Source organism: Anguilla anguilla, chromosome 5, assembly GCF_013347855.1.
Source record: "Anguilla anguilla isolate fAngAng1 chromosome 5, fAngAng1.pri, whole genome shotgun sequence".
Lineage (NCBI taxonomy): Eukaryota > Metazoa > Chordata > Actinopteri > Anguilliformes > Anguillidae > Anguilla > Anguilla anguilla.
In genome coordinates, this window is record NC_049205.1 from 11,314,431 (window position 1) to 11,334,262 (window position 19,832).

Here is a 19,832-nt window from a genome sequence, read left to right on the forward strand (position 1 = left end):
TAATATCTATATCCAAGTCAAACCATGAAAAACAGCCCCAGACCATTATTCCTTCTTCACCAAACTTTACAGTTGACACTATTCTGACCAGTACAGTTGGCACTATGTATTCTGCCAAACCCAGATTTGTCTGTCCGACTGCCAGATAGTGAACCATGAAAAACAGCCCCAGACCATTATTCCTTCTTCACCAAACTTTACAGTTGACACTATTCTGACCAGTACAGTTGGCACTATGTATTCTGCCAAACCCAGATTTGTCTGTCCGACTGCCAGATAGTGAACCATGAAAAACAGCCCCAGACCATTATTCCTCCTTCACCAAACTTTTCATTTGGCACTATTTGGGCCAGTACAGTTGGCACTATGCATTCTGCCAAACACAGATTCATCTGTTAGACTGCCAGATAGTGAAGCCTGATTTATCACTACAGAGAATGCGTTTCAGATGCTTGTGTGTACAATAGGGGTGTGCTTTACACCACTCCACCCGGCGCTTGGCATTGTGCACGGTGATTTTAGGCTTGTGTATGACTGTTCAGCCATGGAAACCCATTTCATGAAGCTCTTGATGAACAGTTATTGTGCCGACGTTTCTAGATGTAGTTTGAAACTGTGTAGTAAGTGATGCCACTGAGGACAGATGATTCTTACACGCTACACACTTCAGCACGCGGTAGTCCCATTCTTTGAGCTTGTGTGGCCTACCACTTTGTGGCTGAGCTGTTGTTGCTCCTATACGTTTCCACTTCACAATGACATCACTTACAGTTGACTTGGGCAGCTCTCGCAAGGCAGAAATTTGATGAGCTGACCTGTTGGAAAGGTGGCATCCTGTGACAGTGCCACGTTGAAAGTCACTGAGCTCTTCAGTACGACCCATTCTACTGCCAGTGTTTGTCAATGGAGATTGCATGGCTGTTTGCTTGATTTTATGCTCCTGTTAGCAATGGGTATACCTGAAATAGCCAAAACCACTAATTAGAAGGGGTATCCACATACTTTTGGAAATGCAGTGTATAGGGCTGGCAGCCATACAACCATGCACCCTGCTCCTGCTGAATGGCTGAAGCTAAGCAAGTATGGCTGTGGTTAGTTTTTGAATAGGAGACCTCCTGAGAAAGCTACGTTGCTGCTGGAAGTGGTGTTGGTGGGCCAGTAGGGAGTGTTTTTCTCAGTGGTCGAATAATTCCCATTGCCCCAGTTCAGTGATGGGGACACTATGCTGCAGGAGACGCCATCTTTTGGATGTAAAACTGAGGTCCTGACTCACTGTGGTCATGAAAGATCTCGTAACACTCATTGCTAATACTAGGGGGTGCCCTGGTGTCCTGGCTAAATTCCCTCTCTGCCTCTTTCAACCTGCAACCTAATCATCCCCTGATTGGGTTGGGTAAATAATTGAATAATTGTCTTCTCCCTCTCCACCTCAGCTGATGTGTGGTGAGCGTTCTGGCACAAAATGGCAGCCGTGCATCACCCAGGTGGGTGATATACATTGCTGGTGGGTGCACTTACATCACTGAAAAGCCCTTTGAGCATCTGGAAAAGTGCTATATAAATGCAATATTTCATTCATCATTCATATATATATATATATATATATATATATATATATATATATATATATATGTATATAATGTGGCAACCAACACAGGGCTGTGTATATCCAATTCCCACCCTAAAGGCTGTCCGATCACTTGTTGATTTTCAGGGTGTGCACTGATCCTATCCGTATTTGTTCAACCGCTACACTGTGAGGTAATTTCCTTCACAACTTCTGTTATCCTGTTAACATTGTGTAAATAGATGTAAACAAACTTTGCCTTTTTGTCGTAAACCTGAGTGGGTGTCAGTCTTTTACACTGAATCGCAGGCTGAGGACATGGGGGTTGGTAATCGATCTGATCTTGGAATTATTTTTAATTTAGGAACCAGTAAATCAGCATTTTTAATTGTGGTCTTATTGTGCCTTATGGATTTTGATCAAGGCACCTTGCTTGCACTCTCAGTTGTTTGATGAGGAATAAAACTGTCCCCACATTTAAGTTTAGTTAATGTAGGCACTGCACTCAGAGTAATCATATAATTCATCAGCGTGGCATACTTACTATCTGAAGTGATGAGTATTCACATCTACACATGCAGTAATATTGCAATCATAGCTGAGAAAATACTGAGGCAGTCGCTCGCTGTGATAATGGATACAGCCAAGAAACGACCTCACTGTGAATTCAGAAAGCCAGACAAATGCCAGCCAGACAAATGCATTAATGGCTGTGCAGATTATCCACAATATCACAACAGACGTTAGATTTCGGACTGACAATTGTAAACATTTAGCTCAAAAATGCTATGCCACAAACCGAAATCCTCCACTCACCATATCTGCCAACTAGGTCAGGGTTAATCCCTTTAACTCTGCTACCACCTAGTGGTTGAGTAGAGCGCATAACAAGAAACATAAATAGAAACCCACAACTGCCCTATCATTTGGGAAACCAAGATACATGAAGATAATTGTAAACATGTCCACTGATGTATCTTAGCTTAAGTTACAGGGTGCCAGAAGTGTAAAGCAGCTCAAAAACGATGCTTATAATCTTGTAACGGAATGCAAGTTAATTTGCATATCTAATTTTTGAACTGAGATTTCTCTCTCTAAATCATTTTCATATGATTACAATGTGGCTGGGGGGGAGATTTATTTTGGAACTGAATACTCTGCTCATAAGAGATAGAGTGCTGCATAACTGACAACTTTTAAACATTGCTTCCAATTATGGTGACACAGATCACAGTCTAAAATTTGAAGTTTGGGGTAACAAAACCAGTATAATACTATTCTGTCTGAAAATGTTCTAAAATGCATATACCATATGTTCAAATGTTAGGCCACATAAGACATCTTTGTAAAATGTATATATCATGTTGTGTTAAGCACTTATGAACACCACATCATTCCATTGATGTGTTTTACAATATAAACCAGCAGAGGGTGCACAGGCATCACATTATAGGTCTTGACCCCTAACAGTGGTATATGTTAGGGGTCAAGACCAAATGGGATGAATTTAATATGTCCAAGACAACCTTTTACTGTTTCCCATGGTTCTAGTGTTATTCACAGTCTTGACACAAGTACAGCGGTGAATATATTTTAACCACCATTAGATTTAACTCTCTTATCCTTTCTCTCTTACCCAGATGCAAGGATGCACCCAGCAATGCAGACTCACTCAGAAAAAATCCCATGCCCATTCTTCAACATCATGTTTAATTTATAATTTGTGGCTTTAAAAAATGAACACAGCTGAAAAAACATATTATTAATCTTCATTATAATCATTGAATGACTTTACTTCATGTATATACCAGATTACCACACTTCATTACAACCTTATTTTCACGGGAACCTGAAACAATATATCCAATCAAATATACCCAGATAGATTTGCTGTAAAATGAAAAAAGATGTATATATATAAAATGAACACATTAGTAAAACAATAATGAAAAACGTTATAAAAGTGCTAACACAGAGTCAAGGATTGAGCCAAGGTGTCAAAGAGACACCCTGACAAATCCATCATGCGCCCTTTGCTTTTAAAAACTGAGAATGTTCCTCCTTCTTCCACTCTCTCAATCTCACAACCACTGTTCTCTGACGCGTAGCAGTGGTGGTTGGACCTGAGTTGGACCTTGAGCTAGAAAAAGATGTTTTAGTTTTTTTTTTTCTTTTCCTTGACCAGCAAGGTGGCTGTGGTCGCGTTTATGTTCTTTTTCGCTTCCGGTCGCCTCTCCAACAGCTACGTCTCGCGAGCGAGCTCGCCGAATTTGGTCAGCCGATCGGCCTGTTCCCCGCTGGAGCTCCTGAGACGGGAACCTCGAGACAGAAGAGCAAGTGCTGCTCTGGAAACAGACCCCTGCCCAGCAACCCGGCAGTCCAGGAGGATGGTCATTGGCTGTTTGTTTCCCAGGGCGATCCCTAGGAACTGGCGGGGCTGTTAAACTTGTCCAGGACGGTGACGTTGATATGCTGGAAGAGCCACTTCTGTGTCTCAGACTGTGGGTTGCACTTGTTCATGAAAATCCTCTTATCGACAGCGCTGGAATCCATACAGCTGCTGCTTACCAGGTGCTGTAGAGATTTATCCTACGACAGGGGAGATAAAAAAGGACTGACGTGGTCATCCGAACACGGTAATGTAATAATCCTCCCATATCTACAGAAACAACTTCTCCACAACATTACGACTGGGCCACGATGGGAAAAAAGACTTTATTTTACAGAAGCTATGTAAAGCATAATAAATGTTCAACATAATGTCAAAAAAGCAACAGTAAAACACTTCAAAAATTTGCACAGGAAAGTAGGAATTATTCATATTTATAAAAATGCATACAGTGCATATATGTGTTTTACATAATGGATTTAATATTTATAAATAGAAGTGGACTGCACCCTTAAGTCTGTAGGTCAAAAGCAGCAGTGTATTAATCAACACAATTCCAATCACTCCATGATAAGACATTCAGTTGCTCTTAATAACCTTATCAAGACAGGCTCTGATTGTTAGTTCCTCTCACTAATCAGTATATTTGCGTTGACGCTTGAGAATTAGGTACACAAAGACAGTTAAAAGAGAAACTCCTTTTCATTAATAAGGATGCTGAAACCTTTTTAGAATTTACCCTAATCATTCTTAAAACAAACACACACACACACAAGCACACGCACACACACATACACACACACAGCCCATTTACTGTGTATCATTCATTGATGAAGTTAATGGTTTTGTGCGTATAACTCATAGTATTATATTGTCTTTTTGTAAGGGCAAGGTTGAACTAGTCCAAGCCCAGCTCTGTCACTCACACACAGCCCTGGTGTGCCAGTGACAGGACAGTGACTTGTTTTTTGACCTCACCTTTCTGTACTGCCAGTGTTGGTTGCCCTTCATACCATGGCAGTCGTACAGTGTCACGGGACTGCTGCTGGAGATGGCGTCCAGACACAGCTTCCTGGTGTGAAGAGGATCTCCCGGTCGTATGTCTTCTCTCCAGCCAAAGGTAAAGATCTGCCACAGCAAAGCGGCAGAATCAACCCGGGGTTTATGGATTGCGCTCCTTTACAGATGTTCACAGTCATGTCAAACTGCCTCATTCAGAAACTACAACATTTTACTTTATGCTTTAGTTTTTTTCCCAGTTAACCTGTAATTTATTGAGTTTATTATCTTTGCAGATGTTCTCCATTTTTTGGTATTATTATTCACCTTTATTTATTTCAGTTTATAATACATCTTGTAATGTCTTCTTTAAATGTTAATAAATAAATTAAAAACGTGTTTATGGGGGAAAAAGCTAGCCATTTAGTAAAATAACTGTCAAAAACATTGAAATTGATTAAAATTGCGCACCACTCATCTAATACAGTCATGGGTTTCTGGTATGAAAATGGCTGTTGGCTGTATAAGTTCATTGCTTTCAGAAAGGTAGAATGGAGGAGCTCTAGAAGGCTGTCCCATCCATGGCCAGATTGGCTTTGATGGAAGAGCCTTTTTTAGGGTGGATGTGCCCCTGGTGTCGGGGCGGCCCGTGCGGTACCTGTTCGTGTGCCCACGTGCGCTCGGCCCCCTCCTTCAGACAGGTGTCCAGCCGCAGTTCCGTCCCCGTGGCCCCGTGCTTGCTGTCCACGCACAGGCCCGACGCCACGTTCCGGATCTAAAAACATGAGATCGGGCAGATCCCAGGTCAGCTACGAGCGAGCGCTGCAGCTACTTGATCACCGCTCTGGGTAACTCCTGTTCTGTGATTGGCTAAAGTGGGCAGTTCCATCTTGGTGCAAGGAGAGGCTGGGGAAAAGGTTTTTATTGCTTTCAAGATCCAAAAAATCTTCTTACTTCTTAGAGACGCAAATTACGATTTCCTGCAGAACCCACTTACTGAAATTTGGGCAGAGTTAACTGGTCCCATGTTTAGAGCATGGAGTCCAGCTGGTTACCCAGAATACTGATGGGCACAGACACTGTCTTTAAATTGGCATGTGCTTTTTGTTCTCGAGACTCACTCGTTTCGCTGCTGTATTATGGGAACAAAAAGATGAATTGTCATAGCAGATAGATAGCAGGCCTTCTTTTGTGCAGTGTTCGCACTTGACTGGCCTTCTCTCATTTCCGAATCAATTTAAGTTCGCGCACAGTATGTGGAATCACAATAATGCACAAGGCACTCACACTGAAGATTGCAAGTTCCAGCAGGCATACACTGTTGTGTTGTATCTCACAGATCTTATTGAATCACCTGCCGGCATATTTGCAAAGTTACTTTTTTCTGCCAAATTTATTTCCGAAAAATGAGCTGTGCTCGACAGCTAACAGGGCAAGGGGGGGGGGCGGGGGCACAGTTATGATCCCAGTGGCCCACCTCCCTCACCATCCTACTCATTACAATCCCAACCACTGTGGCCATTGTCCTCCTTTGCTATAACAGCTCTGGGCAGTGACTGTCGCTGGTTACAATTACCCTCCTCTGGCAAACTGAGGGCCTGATTTGAAATATAATACCTGCATTTAAAATACTGGCCTGCAGAAAAAGAATGAGAAAGGCAGAATATTCAGGAACAAGTTCAGCCTGGTGTTTTCATGCGTAATATAATACTCAGGCTCTTGGGTGGCGTAGCCAGCTAAAGCGCTAGCTCTCAGAGCAGTGATGCTCAGAACTGGTGCTGGAAGTGCCTCAGCAGAGAGTTCCTGTGGTGAATCGGGGTTGCGACGCTAGTGAGCAGCCTGTTTACCCTGACTGAAACCTCAAGAGCGTTAATGGTGGTCTGACACTGCCCGGTAGTGGACATAATTTTTTGCATCTGCCCTGCTACCCTCCCCACCAATAGCGCTCTCCTCCTTTACCCCCACCCGCACACATCTCCAGATCCAGCGGCACACCCCGGGGTTGCCAGACCGACGCAGCCCCTTTATTGGACCGTATGTCAGGCGGGGAGACAGGGTGATTGGCTGGGAATGGAGAAGCCGGGACTCGGAGACTGTCAGCCACACGGCAAAGTTACAGTCATTCGCCGGGAAAAGGGGATATTTACCGGGCATAAATTTTCACTCTGGCAGAGTCTGAAGATATACACTGTCAACCACCCTTTAAAATGTCTCCTCTCACTAATGCAGACAGACTTGATAAACGGTCCAGCGCATTCACGGCTAATGGCCTGCTGGAATTGGGTGTTTATGAATAGACGAGGAAACTGTCCTTTTAGACATACATTCAGTATTAGAAAATGCGTGTGCAGATGGTCTAGCCTCAGGCAGGACAGAACTAGGAATCAAATATTTCTGATACAGAATAAACGCTACATGGTCAACCATCTTTTTTTGACATGATTCGTGTAGACATGTCTTCATTTGAAATAGTACAGTGTTCCCCAAAGGATTCCACGCACTATTAGTTCATGAAGTGGTGTACCTGACTGCATCCGAACCCCAATGAGATAACAGTCTCAGCAATCTAAGTGCTGAATCCAAGTACTGAATACTGCCTGTGATTAACAACTACAATAGACTATTACTGGCTCATCAGTGTACTGTACATCATGACATCACAAATGTCCTTTTAAGCACTGTATTGACTGAAGTGTTGAGTAAATTGTCAGTTGCTTACTCAGTAAAATGAACGTCGCACAAATAAATTTAAATGAATGCCGATTCGAAATACATAGCCTTAAAGACAGACACATCGCGCTGAAAACCACACGATCAATTGGAATATATCAGTGCACACCCGTGCGCCGTCCGATCAGTGGACACAGGCGAGAAAACCACAAACGCCAGAGTTCATTTCTATCCTGTCTGCGGCGACACCGTGGCGTGAAAGAAAAAAAAATGGAAAAGGCAGAGGAAAGAGGAGTGTTTGGGGACAGTAATGATAGCAAATGTCATTGAGATACGGAGGCGCTGCCGAAGGGCTTATCACCAGTTGGGAGGTGGGCGGAGCTGCATCCTGAAAGCTGCAGACCCCGGCCCCGCCTTCGTCCGTCTCCACCCCGTTCCCACCCGTCTCCGAGTAACGTCCCGCAGCCTGCTACTCCTGGAGACGAGCCGCGTGTAATCTGAAGCGTTACCCGTCACCGCCCCTGCGTGCTTCAACACACGGGAATGCTGCCACCTTCCCTCCCCCTTCAAGCGCCATCCCCCTTCCACGCGCTGAACAATGTATGGGGGTATTTACTGTGATCACAAGGCCTTTTTCAACGGGAGGCCTATGTAGTGGGGTTTCATTATCTCCCACATTCTAACTGCTACACTACAATCGAGCACATCCCTATAATTGCAACCCTCTGTTCACATGAAACAGTAATAGGAGGAATTCATGCAGCAGAGGAATTCTCACATCTGTGGGCAGTTCTACACTGTTTTTATGGCAAGGATGGGATTCCATTGTGGTTATTCTTTCTGACTGGTGCACAGTCATCCATTTAGTGGTTAGATGCTATGACATGCTATGGTGTTATGCGTATTATAATTATTTTCTTATTTGAAAGTATCAATGCTCATATGTTCACCTGCATTTCCATCTTTCTTGATTATGAATCTTGTGTGTCCTTATGTTTTTTTTTATAACCCCCTTTCCATGTATTATAGACCATACCTCGCAATTTTAGCATCTATAAGAAATAAAAATAAGAATAATAAAAAAGAGCATGTTCCTGTTTTTTTTTTTTTTTTTTTTTGGGGTGGGGTGGGGGGGTGTCTCACCTCTCCCCAGGAGGCAGGCGGGGGCTCCACAGGGGGGTAATATTTGGGCAGGTCCCAGGCCACGTTGGTCATGTACCACTTGAAATCGTGGCACTTGAGGCTCTTCCGCAGTTCTTTCTGCGCAGTCAGGTCTCCAGGAGACAGGTGGCGATATTCTGGCCGCCGCTGGTAGATATACTCTGTGTACTCATCCATCCAGGTCTCTGCCACGCGCTTCAGGTTCTGGAGGGGGGGGGGGGGGGGTTTGGGGAGTTATTCAGGATCCCCTATGGCTTCTGGCTACAGTATGATTGTGTGTCTGCATTGTAACTACATTAACATTAATTGTTTGATGCTGTAACCATAAGCACATCAATAACTTCACCTGCAGTGAAGAAGCATATGTGCAAGATTTAACAGCAGTTGTTTGAGAAAGTAAATTAGGATCAGAAGGGGCAAAAAATGAACAAATGAAAAGTTATCACTTTGCATGTGACTTTGAACAGCTGTTGATGTACATGTGCATGTAGCAAACAGCCCACAAATCACACAAGGATGTAAGGCTGTGGTTCACGTACCCGGGCCAGGCTGGTTCCCGAGGGCACTTTGTAAGGGACGTACTTCCTGTAGATATGACCCACCCTGGAGCACGGCACGTCGTACATGCTACCGCCGCACATCCACACCTGGAGAACACATGACCACCGTGCTTCAGGCACACACAAATAAGCACGACCAACTCATTGAACCCCTTAAGGTGTGAGGTCACAAATGATTGATTAGAATGTTCTTAACTGAAAATTCTAATGCTGATGTGACAATCACTGCTGGTGACTGAAAGGAACGGTGTTCTAAAACACTGACTTAGAATGTTGAAAAAACATTCCAAAAAGGCTACTCAAAGGGTTAAAGGAATAATGAGATAATATTTATACTAATATGGTACCCAGCATCTTACCAAACTGTGATCTGTTAACCTCCAAGGTCACCCAGACCAAATGTCTTTGAGACAATCAATACACTTACAAACACACACAAAGAAAAAAATACCATTTAATTTGCTCCTGGATCTTAATCATGCTGATAACAACAGGGAGAGCTATTATCCAATGCTGCTAATAGCCTGCTTTCATGAATTTTAAGTTCACTGTTAAACTGTGAAGATAAACAACTTATTTTGTATTAATGCAATTCCTACAACCTATTACTTGTTCCTAAAGGGTGTCTCTTGTGCATAAAGATCTCTCATATGTATAAAGTGGCAGCTCTTTTGCTTGAATCGTCTCATTGAGTGCAGACACATTTTATCAAGAAAAAAATGTTCAGCTGGTTTTGTCAACCTTGGCCAAAGCTGGATCATGTCTGATGGAAATGAAAAGCCTGGTTTTCATGTGAAAATTATTTGGCAGAAAAATGTTAACATGCAGTGTTTTATGTATACTAAATGAAAACCCAACATGGGTTAAACAAATTAGAAAATTCATTTTTATGGAATAATCTTATATGTGCTATCTGAAGACAGAAAAAAAGAGCCAAAATGTGGCCGTCTGAAGTATCAAGCATTGTAAGGGCAGTTCAGTTTTGAGGACAAACAATGACAAACAAAGGACTGCTATAAACATACAAAATAAAACACTTGATGAAAGTGCTCTCTCTTGAAAAATGGTCAATAGAAAATTCAGGGAAAAACCTGGACTGAGGCAATTTAGCGTCTGAATGCTTAGCTGTTACCATGGTTTCAGACGAAGGAGGAAAAGCCTGCATTCCAATTACAGACAAACAGAAAAAAAAAATGTAATGAAAAACTCGAGCAGTGGCAGGTGTGTCAGGCACAATAAACAAGTCTTCTCTAAATCCTTTCCCTCTGATTTTTCAGGATTTAAAAAGGAATCACCTCTGAGCTTCTAACAATCAAACACCATATAATCAGATTATCTGGGATTGAAGTTCAACCTGGACATAATCATTGTCTTCACCAGTCTATTTACACTGCACTGGGACTTAATTTTTTTGGAGCTCTCTAACAAAAAATGATTCCGCCTGATATATTCCCTTTGGTAGAAAATAGATGTCTGAAACATAGCACCCACATGATAGATGGCCACAGTACAAGGTCAAGCAATGATAACTTATGGGCATGAAAGAAGTGTACAAACATTAGCTTTTAAATATATACTGACATGTACTGCAAACCTGCTTTCATTTGTTCTGGATTAACAATCCATGCATTTCATGAAGAAACCAATTAGAAATAATTGCGATAATTTGGCCAGATAAAATATTTGTTGCCTTTATAACCCTGGCATATTGGTGATATTATTGATATTGTCCATGATACTCTTCATCCCAAAAGTTTGTTTAGGGTGCAGTGACTAAACATTCAAGCTTTCTTCTCGTCTTACAAATTAGTGTATTGACAGTACTGGCCATTAAGTACTCTACTGGGGTATCTGGAACAACATTAGATACAAGAAAGAGATTTAACTACCTGTCAATGTCTATTGATTATTCAAGCACAGTACTTACAGGACTATTAACCAAGCCAAAAAGGAAAAACACTAAAACAGAAGACTAATGATTAGTGATAAGCTTACAAATAAAATGTGTCCTGACAACAAAGCAGACAGTGTTTGTCAGTAGGGGGCGGTGTTTATGAATTCTCCTTTGCCCTCAGAACATTGATGAGTAGTTGCGCTACATTCGTGGCATTAGTGGGGAGACTCAGGTGGGGTTTAGTGCTGCTCTCAGCCCTGTGTTCTGCACCTTGCTGGTGTGGTATTAGATGGACCACTTCTCCTGGATTTGCTTCTCTTGAAGAAGGGGTCTATTTAATTGACTGTCCATGCTCTATTAGATAAACCCTGTTCCTGGTTTTTCTTGCATTGAAGATTTCATATGTTCTGCCCCACAGAACCCTGTTCCTGCTTTCTCTTACACTGAAAATGTAATATGTTCTGCTCCATAGACCCATGTTCCTGGTTTCTCTTACACTGATGGATGATTTTATATATTCTGCTCCATTGTCCCATGTTCCTGGTTTCTCTTACACTGAAGATTTCATGTACTCTCTGAGATATACCAGCGCTCCTGATTGCTCTTACCTTGAAGGAGATCTCATACTGCTCTCCGCCCCAGATTTCCAGTCCTGTGTCATAGCCCCCCAGTTCCCAGAACCACTGCCGTTTGACAGCAAAAAGCCCTCCCGCCATCACTGGGGATCTGGGGGTGGGAGGCAGAAGAAGAGCAGAATCACCGCCTCAGTGAATCACCTGCTGTTATATCACCTGATTTGTGTGTAAACAGTGACTCATCACACAGAGATCCACATTCACACTTTCAGGCAGAGCAAGAAATATGAACAAGTAATATTATTATTCGTTATCAATTACTCATGAATTCTTACTGACAAACAATAAATAGAAACAACACAGCTTTTACAAACATTTGCAATTAACAAGCCGACTCAAGCAATCAACTGACCTCATGTAATCAAATGTAATGAAACAGTCCAAAATCTGAAGGGTGGATCTTTTTATATTCCAACAATCAATATTCTGTAAAATTACCACCATTAAAAATGAGTCCAATTTAATGTGTAAATTAACCACAGAATAATGCTGTAACCCCAACACAAAGGAGAATGGTCTGTTCACTCTCAGAATCATTGTCTGTCACACACAAAAGAGCAATGCCAACCTATCAGCATATTTTACTTAATTTAGTCTAATGCACACTATTTTACCATCACAATGAGATCAAGAAAGATGTTAATATCCAGACTTCTGACATATACTGTATTTCCGAATACTATATTTCAACAAGAATGTGAAGAGCAGGATCCTGTTGCATTTCTGTCTATGACCACTAAAGCTACTAATTCTAGCATTTGAAGTAGAGACATCCCATCCTAAACCTTAATCCCTGCCTGTTTGTATTTTCCCTTGCTTAGATACAGTGTGCTGAAACCCCTTATCATTGTAATTTCACAGTCTTTCAGTACTTTACACACTCTATGAATTCTGACCCTGAAAGCACTGGAAGCATCTTTTACATTTCATTAAACTTCAGCTGAGAAATCCCTGCAATCCAGGAGGCTATAGGAATATATATTTCTTTTTTTTATAAGGCGCTGCACCCACTCACTACTCCTCGCCCCCAACCGCGCTATCCAAACCTTTTACGAAAGCCAGCAATATCACCAGAGGAAAAAAAAAGGCTTTGAATTATAGAAGAGTTTTTGGGAAGGGAAAGGGTGCAAATGAGGGTTGGGCGATGTAGTGGGTATTTCCCCGAGCTGTGGGGGGCTCTGTTCAGGCATCCCGCGGCTTCTCCTTCAACACAATTACAGACCCGGGAAGCTGGCTGGCGGCTACGCGGTTCGTTAAACTGCTTCACGCAAAAAAAGAGAAAAAAACCCGACTACACAGGCTTCCCGCTCACAAAACCCAGATATATTTGGACTTTTTTTTCCTTTTTTTTCCGCAAGAAAAAAGCCCCGAGCGCAATGGTGGCTTTTTCATCGCGCTGCACCAAAAAACAAAGAAACAACGTAGAATCAAAAACACAAGAGAGGGTGTGTGTGGTGAGGATGAAAGCTGCGGCTCCTTATAACGCTCATGTTAGATTCCGTAATTAGGAGTCAGAGCCGCGAAAAAATGCTCCGCGCGCTTTGTAGTGGAGAAATGGCCTCCGCGAGCTGGTGTGCTTTATGACAGATCTGGATTATAATGAGGGAGTTGGCTTGTCAGTGCCATTGTGGATCACCATTCATTAGAAAGGGGTTGAGAGTACATTTGCACAGTGGGAATGCATGCAAAACAAAACATCTAAGATTATAGTATTAAACACGGATATAAGCAATTTTGCATTTATATATTCAGATATTGATATCGATGTAGATTTAAATGATCAATAGATTCAAAGATTGATGAGCGTGGGGCAATACCCTTTTACACAGCTATAAGGAGCAGTAACTCCTTACAGTAAGCAAGCCAAATAAAAAGCACACATATAATGCACATATTTCAGAATGTAATTGAACAGAGAGGGATCCAGCTACATTATCCTTTCAGTGTAGACTGCGCTTAACTATGTGTAGACCCATCAGGTGGCACGTGACATCACAGCTCATAATTGTATGCAAAGTGGGGGGGGTGGGAAGGGGAGCAGGAAGGAAGATGGGGTGCTGTTCGCTTGCCTGTCCACTGTGTTGGGGACTTGGGACCAACAGCCCTGGGGACTGGGTTTGGACATCCACACCCCCCCCCCCCCCCCCACACACACACACCCACACACACAAAACTGGATAATGAGGTTGTGAAAAGATCGTGATTGCGATGAGCAGAGGGGTGCCAAAATCAATTTGCTCCCTTGTAATACCATTTGGCCTCACATCCTTCCAGTTTAATAAAGCGGTGAAATATAGCAGCTGACTCAATTAAGGGGAGCAATCGAGAAGCCAGCACTTTCCTGGCTAAATTATGTCCCTCCCGCCCTCCCCGACTGCCAACAACAGGGGGTACATCAGTTATTTTGACAGTTATACCGGTGCCTCTGACCCTCCAAGTCAGTTGCTTTCCAGGCGCAAATGAGAAAGGGCCCCGGGAAGCAGGCTGGCTTGACGTGGCCAGCAAAGGTGTTAATCAGCCTGTGTTTTTCAGCAATGGGTTTGCTGCTTGATAAAAAAAAAAAAAAAAAAAAAACGCATGGAGAGAAAATGAATATTTGTATAAGCATTTGTTTTGTTTTTTTGGAAAACAGGTTGGCTTTGACTATGCTCTCCTGGCCCATAGGCCTTTTAGAATTGTCAAAAGAAGCACTGGTTCAACCTGCAAAAAAAATAAATAAATAAATAAATGGTTTGTTTCCAAGTAGCTGGAACCAGCTCTGTAGTGCTGTAGCTGTTGGTTTCCTCGGCAATGAGGGTGAAATAACACCGCAGGTCCATTGGCACCGTTATCAAAGGGCTGCTACAAAGCAAAGTGTTTAGCACTGCAGGAGTGGTAAAAAAAAAAACAACAACATGATTTTAGGTTTGGGATCCAGCTGGGAGACCATTCTTAAGACCATGTAAAGTGGACTTGCAGCTGGATCGCAGACCCACAAGTCTCAGACTCATTCCTTTTTCACATTCTCTTCTATGCCCAGAAGTGAAATGAAATGATGAATTCAGAAAATAAAGAATACAAAGCAATCACTAATGGAAAACTCCTTAAATCTAATAAACGGAGAAAAGGAATTGAAAAACATTAAAAACAAGATTCAGTTAAGAAGTAATGACCACTGGCAATTATATCTACGGCACATACATCCAAAATGAAGTAGAACATTTAAGGCCTGATTTACTTAAGACCTTCAATATATGCAAAACATTTTAGCATACGCTAAACTAATAACACAACCTGTGATTGGTGCAAAACAAATACTATGACCAATTACTGGTCATGTTATTGATTTTGCGTGTGCTAAAAGGTTTTGTATCAATACCTATAACAATACACAGATATGGATCCACATGCAGAGGAAGGCACAGGAAACAAAAATAGGTAACAACAGGAACTAATTTTACTTAACACACAAAAACAACAAACAGGAGAAGGGTAACTCGAGAGCAACACAGAAACAAGTGTGAGACTAGAGCATGTAAACCAAGACCAAGCAACAACTAAGGGAGAATAATGAACTTAAACACACAAATGAACTAATGAAACACAACTGAGAACATAATAATCTAATTACTAAATGCTTAGACAGCCAAGTGAACAGACAGCGAGAAATAGCTGTACCTAATAATTAACTCAACAGAACAATGCTAACATAGCGAGTGGCTGCACAGGCAAAAGGAACACCACAATGGGCAAACTGGTGCTTTCTAGCAGTGCGAAGCAGGAGCTGTTGCAATATCGATCAGCTATGTAATTTGTTTTGGTGTCACGGAAGCATCCGGATCGATGCCATGAGGCCTCCTGAGAATGACCGGAATGGACAATCGTCCCCAAAACACTTCCGTCTAATGGAACTGCAATCCCAGAAAATGCACATCAGAAACCTTTCCTTGTGATAGCGAAAGTAGACATCCACTAAATTCCAAGGAAGATTTCTGATCTGACCCTGCAGTGTACTTGTGTGAGTGGGAGAGACAGCAAGAAATCACAAGAAAACTGCGCAAAATATTTAGCTTTCCATTTATTTTTGAGGTAGGGATTCTGGGCCCAAAACATGCCGTAGTTCTGGTCCCAACTGTGCGGTAATGACACTGTAATTATGCACTGAATATTGCTGTTGATTCCTGAAATTACCAAATTATTCAGAGTTACTGACTGCACTTGTACCACCCTGAGAAAATTTAATCAGATATCATCTCACCTTCACAAAGGGTCCTTAACTTAATGATTCGGTGAAGTCAACAGAGTTCTGTAATTCACTCAGGGTGGCTTATCAAAGATACATCATGGTAAACATGTTCCTCAGGCTTCATGTTAAATAGCCACGGTGATGACTTTTCCCAGAAAATAAGAAAATTAACTTCAAGGTCCAATTATAAATATGGTAATTTAAGGATAAACTGACTCATATGTTGTTGTTGTTTTTTATTTATTTATTTATTTATTTATTTATTTATTTATTTATTTATTTATTTCGCAGAACAGCTCGGTCTGCCCTTTAGAACAAAATGCGTTCGTGTTTAACATTTTAATCTCACTTGAAACCCACATGTTCCCTTCAACAGCGACATTATTTGCTCCATGCTGACAAATATTTCAGGTCATCCACCAAGGGCTTTAGGCTAATTAAGAAATGATTTAACAGGAAATTGTCGCGCGTAATTAGCTAAACGCCACTGAAATTATAGTTACAAACAGAGGGACCCGCTGCTCCTTTTTTAACCACATTTAGGACAGCCTCCATCCCCCATTCTGCCTCTTTTTTTCCTCGACTAAACATTTTAACCTTTTCTCGAAATGGCTGAACTGTGTACGGCTCCCGAGAGAAGGATGCATTTACGTATGGTGATTTACGCGGATCAATTAGTTTGACTTGGACCCAGGTGGGTTAGCTGCATAATGCGCTGCAGTGGAGAACATTACGCAAGGCCAAAGGCTACAACCAGTGTGTTCGAGGACCGCTGCCAGAGACGAAGCCCTGCCAACGTCCCCATCTCCCCCATCGATTCCGCCCGCCGAGGGCTCCCGGCTACAATGTCTCTTTGCTTTACATTATCATAACGCCATTAATCACCAGCACCCGCTTTGGGAGACCGCAAATTTACTGCTGAGAACAACCAACCGACCGCACTGCAACACCAAACAATGCGTGCAATTCCGTTTTTGCTTTTGTGACACACAAATGCTGGTGCAAGTCGCTAATATGGGGGATACATTAAGTTACATCAATTAAATATTAGGAGCCACAGCAATTATTAAATTCATGGATTAATTATCCTGACATCGTCAGCAGTTTTAAGAAAATAATCCAGTATAGGTATAGGCACATTTCACACAAGATTCATGTTTTTAACAGCCACATACATGCTTATTACATGACAAAAATAAACAGAATAAACAGCTGACTCCCAACTGCATGTGTCACTGTGTGAAAAAAAACTGACATAATTTATTCTGTGCAGTGATTCATTGAGAATATTAAAAGTTCCAAGAGTAGGCCTAGTTCACGCTTTACACATTATAAAGGGTATAATTTAGGTGCATAGGTCATAAAAATGAATTAAGGGAAAATATGAAAGGAATTCATTCTTTTCATCAAGAATATTGAGCTTATAAATTCACAGGCACAGTTCAATTAGTGGGATTTGTGATTCAAACCATTTGAAATATATGTTTATGAAATCATTGTCATTGTTTACTGCCTAAGTTGCCACAAACAATTAGTTAAATGGATATTTCTATAATGCACTGGCCGCATTCCCTAATGCAATTTATCATTTATTACAAAATAGCCATGCAAAGAGAGCAGTTCCTGAATGTGAACTTTTCTCTACATGGAAGGTACAGGTGATGTTAAAACGTTCACTTGTGAATTGAAAGTATTATATGAACAGTTAACTTTTTCCCCATCTGTACTGAAAAGCAAATGTAAGTGATTCCAGTGCATTGTGGCATGCCAATGGCCTTTTCTGCATAAACGCAGACAGGCTGGATTAAGTGCATCCTGTGCCATTACTCATCCTTGCATGTGGTTTATTTGAAAAGTGCAGGTCTGACCAGTAGGTGGTGACATAAACTCAAAAATGTCATCGCACTTGTCCAAATTTGCACACCGCGTGGGACATACTTTGATTGAGATAATTGCTGTTGAAAGGTGCTGTCATAAAGCACGGTCCTTCCTAACCCGCATCGTCTCAATTTAATTAGCGCTACGATGGATCGCGAAAAAGATCTGTCTCCCTCGCAGATCAGCCATTTTGCAAATGAGCGTAGATTCAAATGGAATAGACTAGCCCCTTTCATCTTGTAGCTGTCAGTAAGATCTATATTAAGACATATTTTTTTCCACCTGCTCCGCACACGACAATGCTGGCAGGTGCTGTGGCAGACGCTCTATGGCCATTTTAAAACGCTTTGAAGAATCTTTCGGCACCGATGGCTTTTAGCACGCTTTTCATTAGGCAACCTTTTCATGAGGCATTTGATGGGGTCCGTTCTGGCTCTGGCTCTGGAACAGACAGTGTCAGAAAAAATCTAAACCATTTCACTTCTGTGCCTCTTTTAAAAACAATTAAAAGGTAAATTGTCTAATTGGCCAAACAGTCATTTTCCATTTTCCATCACATTTGTGACAACTGTACGCAAGCCACTTACATTTGCCCAAGAGAGGAATGTCAGCTTAACTTTTCCTGACTTACACTTCTAGCCTTAGCATGTGCCAGGGATTTTTCTATTAAAAAAAAAAAAAAAAAAAAATGGAGATCCACACTGCACTCGAAGCTGTGCACTGAGATGTAAGGCTGTGGTCTCGGGGCAAGCATAATCTAATCTCCCTGCCTGCCAGGAATTACTCCTAAAGGGTAAAAGCTGGCTGATGAAGCCACACTCCTGATCCAGGGCCAAGCGCGGTTCTGTCAGCAGTCCAAATCCTACAGATGGCTAATAGTAACATGCTCGCATTCCAGTCAAATCAAACCTGTGGGATCAAGTGGAACCAGTGGCAGAGCACTCTGGCACCACACACGCACACAAGCACCACACACACACACACACACACACACACACACACATAGGATGTCGGAAGGAAGACCAATGAACCGTGGATATAGAACAGCCAATCTACCATTCGGCATTCACCGGTAGTCTTACACCAGCGAGGCGCAGATGCTCATGACTGTTTAATGGATGCGATGCGGGCAACACGCGCATTCTATCACAGAGCTCATCTTAATATAATTTACCGGGGGCTAATTCAGAGGAAACCCGGGCCACTTCGGCCCTCTGAATTCTCCTGTGCCGTATAATTATCTGTAATCCTCCGCAGAGGCACAGACGGTGCGGGTAATACCTTCCGGAATGCGCTTGCCGTTATGGAGTGTGAAGAACACAATTTTCTCCAGGCTATTGACTTGTGAAGTGCCCTTTTTCCCAATGCAGAAAAACGCTGTCACAGTTTGAAACAGCGCGCAAGGTTCCAGCCTTCAAGTGAAGCTGTCCGGCTGTACGTGCATTGAATGCGAACAGACAGAAACGGAGAAAGCCGTTTTGCTGTATGTCTGTATGCAAAATCAATGGGGAAGTCCTGCAATTCTAAATTTGTTGTCTACAGTTCCATGCCTTGAGAATGTGAGAATTAGTTTTTTTTCTTGCATACCAGCTTCACCAGCCCATGGACGATTCCAGTTTTCCTTTATGCAGACAATGCACTTCAAGATTTAGAACATTGCAGCATGTCAGAACTTTCTGCAATATGACAAATTGCAAAATCCAACTTCTTGGCTGCCAGATTCTTTTTACTAAAATGTGCATATGGGCCCAAATATGTTCCATGTTATATGTTCTATTTATAAAATTGTATATGAATAAGCTTCAAATATATTTCCATTTAGGCCAGTATATGTGCATCTGGCAGGTAATGTAA

The 19,832-nt window shown here is 42.0% G+C and overlaps 1 protein-coding gene across 1 annotated transcript in view; it reads right to left on the reverse strand.

Moving 5' to 3' along the window:
- Positions 1–3,256: 3,256 nt before the first annotated feature.
- galntl6 (polypeptide N-acetylgalactosaminyltransferase like 6) overlaps positions 3,257–19,832 on the reverse strand; it is a 114,889-nt gene continuing 98,313 nt past the window's right edge. Inside the window, exons 8-13 of the mRNA XM_035417141.1 lie at positions 11,849–11,966; positions 9,326–9,433; positions 8,769–8,990; positions 5,614–5,730; positions 4,935–5,084; positions 3,257–4,156 (exon numbers count right to left, since the gene is read on the reverse strand). Of these exons, the coding sequence (XP_035273032.1) occupies positions 3,989–4,156; positions 4,935–5,084; positions 5,614–5,730; positions 8,769–8,990; positions 9,326–9,433; positions 11,849–11,966 (883 nt within the window). The 3' untranslated portion in view covers positions 3,257–3,988. The remainder of the gene's footprint in view (positions 4,157–4,934; positions 5,085–5,613; positions 5,731–8,768; positions 8,991–9,325; positions 9,434–11,848; positions 11,967–19,832) is intronic.